This window comes from Rhagoletis pomonella, unplaced genomic scaffold, assembly GCF_013731165.1.
Source record: "Rhagoletis pomonella isolate Grant_MI unplaced genomic scaffold, Rhpom_1.0 Rhpom_scaffold_00004, whole genome shotgun sequence".
Classification (NCBI taxonomy): Eukaryota; Metazoa; Arthropoda; class Insecta; order Diptera; family Tephritidae; genus Rhagoletis; species Rhagoletis pomonella.
In genome coordinates, this window is record NW_023458558.1 from 27,736,494 (window position 1) to 27,742,114 (window position 5,621).

At 31.6% G+C, this 5,621-nt stretch overlaps 1 protein-coding gene across 3 annotated transcripts in view; it reads right to left on the reverse strand.

Moving 5' to 3' along the window:
* Window positions 1-5,621, reverse strand: part of LOC118737368 (gelsolin-like) — an 88,095-nt gene that overhangs the window by 75,185 nt on the left and 7,289 nt on the right. For 2 of the 3 annotated variants that reach the window (XM_036467820.1, XM_036467818.1), the window contains one exon: window positions 1,274-1,479. In XM_036467820.1, the coding sequence (XP_036323713.1) occupies window positions 1,274-1,345 (72 nt within the window). In that variant the 5' untranslated portion in view covers window positions 1,346-1,479. Of the gene's footprint in view, window positions 1-1,273; window positions 1,483-5,621 lie in introns of all 3 variants that reach the window. The other variant, XM_036467819.1, reaches the window with a different exon arrangement.

The following is a 5,621-nucleotide window of genomic DNA, read 5'->3' on the forward strand; positions in this document are numbered from 1 at the left end:
AAACAATATAAATCATTAATAAATAATTATTTTATGATTTTAGATTTTTTTTCGCTTAAAAATAATTTTTATTATTAATTGTTATTTTTTCGCTCAACGGAAATAATTATTATTTAATTTTTATTTTTTCGCCCAGAGATAGTTATTATCAGGGAACGGATTTTATGGAAATTGCCTTTTTTTCTTCTAAAGAGATAGAGTATATTCGATTAAGAATGTCCACGATTTAGCTTTCCCTGATTCCATATATACACATTTGGTGTTGCCTTTTTTAAGATATTTGCCTTTTTTGCCTTTTCTACCTTTAAAAAAGGGATTATAGCATTTACAATTTTTTTTTTTAAGATTAAAATATATACACATGCCCATGCGGCTTATAGAAGCGCAGGGACCTCTTGCCAAATTGGTGTTGGAAAAATTCAAAGCCGTTTTCTCAGCTAACGTAGGCTTGGAGACAATAAGGGGTGTGGATAAAATTATAAAAGGCGAGGAATATGCCCTTATTCCAGATAATATCGTTCGTTTCAAATTGGGCTCCACTCGTATCAACATACGTTGAGCGCACATTTAGTACATTCAAGGCTTTTCTTCGCGAAAATCGAATGAAAATGCTACCAGAAAACTTCAAAATGCATCTTGTGGTTCAATGTTACTACCACTATACAGATTAAAGTTTTATGAGTTAGGAACTAGAAAGGATAAAATAGGTAAAGATTCAAAGTGCAAATTTTTCATAGTTTTTCTCTTTTTACTTGTAATATAAACATTTTTATTGATTTTATTTATTTATTTTATTATTTTTATCAGACCGTTTTTCCCTCTGAAAAGGTCAAGTTGAAAATCACGCTGGGTTAGCTTTGAGTTTTTTGAATAAACATTATTCTTAATTTCAAATAAAAAAAACAATTATTATTATTGAGCGGAAAAAATGAAAATCCTAAAATAATCATTATTTTTTATGGAAAAAATAAAAATCAAGTAATAATAATTTCCTTTGGGCGAAAAAGTAAAACTCAAATATTAATTATTATTTTAAATATTTATTGGTTAAACACCAAAAATAAAAATCATTGTAAGTTACAATAGGACCTACGAACAAAAATATGTGAGTATAGTTAAAATTGTTTTACGATGATTACAACTTGTTGATTGCTTTAGTTAAAATTAAAAAAAAAAAAAAAAATATTATTATCCGTCCCCGGTTAATACAAATATGTTGATAATAAAATGTAAGCATTTTATCTACACACTAGCAAACTAGCTACAAACTTACCTCGATTCTCCAAATCTCCACACCAGGCTTTTGACCAGCATCAAGAAAAGCTTTATTTACAACGGCTTCCATTGTTGTTGGCTTTTCACAACTATAAAACTTTGTTTTAGACTTTTTTGAAGATATCTGCAGCTGACTACTGTTTTGTTTTGTTTTCCTTCTCTTTCTAGTGGTTTATTGGCAACAGTCAAGGTCAAAGCGGCAAGCTGCTAGAAAAAAAAAAAAGAAAATAAATGAATGAAACTTTGAAAAACCAAAACGACCATATTTACGCTGAAAATATTACAGTTAATTGGTGGAAAAATGCTGTAATTAAATTACTATGAGCTACAAACTATGCGCGCTCATTAAATTTTTATTTGATTGCCTTTAAATAAATAAGTGGATCACTGCGCGGCGCATACGCTGACAACTGAGCATGCCAGCTGCCACTATTAGCCAACTAAAATCTGCGAGTTTTTATGAAAGTGAAATTTGACATTTATCGATTTTGCCTGCGACATGGGAGAGCACACACACGCCTCTATGAAATCATCAACAATATTCACCGAAAGGGTAGACACAGATAAAAGTGAAATGTTTGTGTATTTTGTTTATAGTTAGGTAAAATGTATGTCTGTATGTTGTGTGAAGGTATGTTCTTGCGTAGACAATTTGATACGGGTGCGGGTGGCATTACTGCGCCAAATTATGCCAGGAGGAGTATTTCTCACATTAGATACCGCAGCAGTGGGAAAGCGAAAGCACATCCACACACTTGCACCTGTAGATATTTCAATATTTACTTTATGGTCTAATTTACTTTATTTGGCTCGCAGATATTGAAGTACATATACACACGCGTGTGATACACGATTTCGTTATATAGAGCAACACCTTCAACAAAAAAAAAGAACTGAAAACAGACTAAAATTGAATGAGCTAATTAAAAATGTCGTAATTTTTACGAATTTGTTGTTTGTTTAATGTTGCGCGGAGACCGAAACTTGAATTTATACGGTTTTTGTTAAAAAGCAAACTAAATATATTTATATAAAGGAATAATTAAAATTAAAAAAAATGATAAAATAAAGTAACAAAAATTATAAATAATTAACAAATACATCTTTAGGCAAGGGAACAAATTTTGAGTTACGACGTTAATGCAGTAAACGATCGACATTTTTCCCCTTTTAATTTTAATTTTTCGTGCCCGTTTAAACATATACATACTTTGTTTATACGTAAGTTATTGCAAATAAAAATAATTTGCAAATACCTAACTCACTGTTTATTCGATGGTGCAAAATTCTTTTTTAATATTGCCTGATTATTAAAAGGCAATAAGATGCCCATCGAAAAAGAAAATAAACCAAAGAATGGCGGCGTCTAGCGCTTATTTGCAAATAGTACCACTATTCAATACTTATTTGCGCGTTTTGGTTATTTGTAAATCAAAAATTAACTCAGCGTTTATACGGAAAAGTTTACCATTTTGCAAATTTTTATTTGCAAATAATACGTGCGTATAAACGTAGTAATAGTTTGGCTCTGAAAATAAAGAAGCCTTTGTTTATTTAATACCACGGATGCGCGAGGCTTTGCCACGCGCTGAATATAGCGCGTTCAGTAGCGTGGTCAAAATATCTCGCCTTTCCTTTATAATATGTATAAAAGATAGTAGTTTTTAACAGGTGGCAACCCTACTCAAAAAATTTAAGTTTTTGTACATGCATTTCAATTGGTATCTCATTTTTTTTATCCAACGAACGGTGAAGATCTTATAGTTTTTAAACAGGTGGCAACCCTACTCAGCAAAATTACACATTATTTGACATCTAGAGGCTAAGTCTTTTTATTTGACAGTGACGTTACAGAACTGATGCCTACGCTTATTAGGATTGAATATAGTAATTTTCTTAACAGATGGCAACCCTATTTAAAAAATAAGACAATATTGATTTTCTAGATACGAGTCGCGTTCATTTGCCGTCTCAGTTTTTGAAATCCAATGAATGGTGCGGATATTATAGGTTTTTAGACAGGTGGCAACCCTATCAAAATTAGAGAAAATTTCGTCAAAATCTGTTCAGTAGTTTTCGAGTAGTTTCCGCGTACAAAGAATCTCGACTTTCCTTTATACTATGTATAGATTCACTGATTGAGTATAACTACGCCATGTTTTCGTTTTGTGCTCTGAAGTATTGGCTTTTTAGTTTACTTTGTGAAATAAGGCACATTTGCTCTTGTATGTCGTTATTGCTCTAAGGGAATCAATAGGTTTTTACGCGGTTCATAATTTCCTGCATACCATATGTTTGTATTTATGTACTATGTACATACATGTATACAACTCTAAGAATTCTTTTCAGCGCATCTGTGCTTTTTAAAATTCTGAAAATTTAATGAGCTGTTAGCCTGTGCAGTTCGCATAAACAAATTCGCTGATTCACTACACACGGACTGGAAAACCTGATTCTTGAAATAGATTTGAAATGTTTTGTTTTCACGTACTTGTTTATTTGTTTGAGGAAGAAATATTTTTTTATGTAGTTAAAAAGAAATGTCCGTATATACATGCATACATATGTTTGTATTTACATTAGGGTGGTCCAAAGTAAATAAGGTTGGAATTTTAATGCTCTCACCCTCTAGGACTTTTCTAAATCGAAAAAACTATACCCCTGTGTGTGTTTTTTTTGCTTTTTTGAAATCAAAAAATATTTATAGGCCACTTCAAGCGCTCAATGTTTCATGGGGAAAACCAATTTTTCCTAGAACTGATATAGAACCCTTGAATACCAATATTTTTCAATCGGCGAAATCTACTTCTCTTAACCAGTTTTTATTTCTTTTAACCAGTTTTTAATACTAATTAGACGCCCAAAGACCCCACAAAATTCAATGAGGATACCCATAAAAAATGGTGATACACATAAAAACAAAAACCAATTGGGTACTATTCCTTCCGATTATAAATATTTTCACTAGGGGGCGAGAGCATTTAAATTCCGACTTTACTTGCTTTCGCATGCACTTTTGGACCACCCTAATTCACATATGTACATATACATATATATTCTTACACACCTACATACATACTTATGCACACGCGTACATTGATAGGTAATCAAGTTGCATGGTTTAGCTGATTTTGTTTGTTCATAAACAATGCACCGAGTTTTGGTGCAAAAGAATAAGGCAATCGAATAAATTTTTTGGTTGTTAAATCGCAAACCGAAATGTTAAAGAAATTTTGAAATCATATGCCAGAAAAGTTCGATGAAAGCGCGATCTATAGCACATTGCATTTTTTTAATGGTTGCACTACTTCATAAATTTCCAGCTGCTCGGATTCTTTTCTGCGTAGGCAAAATTTCTTCAATCACTTCAATCGTTGTGGACGATTTTAATTCATTTCTTAACATAAATACTGCTACTGTAATGTTTTAATATTAATGGGCGGTTAAAAAAACACAACTGATAATAGAATACTGTGAGCACTACAACTGCGTTGTATCACCACTGACGTAAATGGGTGTTTCTAGTGTTAACAGATATTAATCGAAATTCTCAGTGAGGCTTGGTTTGATGTCTGTGTTTTGTTGGCATTGCTGACATCTTTTACAAAGGATTGCCGTAGCCTTCAAATTGCTTTGAATTTGGGAGACTACTCCCTTGAATGCGCTCAAAACAAAGTGATTCATTATTCTTGTGTCGCCGTGTTGCGAAACTTTATCTATGCTGTTTTACTAAAATGCAAAAATAAGAAAAAATAATAATTTTTGAATAGCCTAAAATCAGTTCCGTATTCTGAACAAATTTTCACGTCGGAAAATGGATTCAGAGAAAAAAATGTATCAATCTTACAAAAAAATATATAAAAAATACCTGCCCCGGCCACTTTGTTTGGAAATGATCCACCTACAAAATATATACCGACGAATTGATAACCTCCTCTATTTTTATTTGAATCTTTAGGATTTGCTAAATACTAAAATAAATAGAATTGATGCATTTATGAGGTGCTAAATATTAGATTTCGAACATTTTTGTTAGATTTCTAAATACTACAAAGGCAATTCAGAGAAATAATCTATATTCTTTAATTTTTGTTGTTTTCAATTTAAATATGCAAAATAAAACTAAATTCTTTGTGACTTTCAATATTGTTGGAAATTTTTCACTATTTTCCCGGGTGTTTTCGGCAATTTTCGGCATTATTCACGGTTTGGGCAGTATTTCGGAATTTTCGGGACTTTTATATACAGTGAAGCAAAAATAATAATTATGTTTGTATGCGGTACTTCGTTATATTAAGTTCAGAGGTAAATTTAGTTTAGTAAATTAACCTTTTAATTGAGCTACC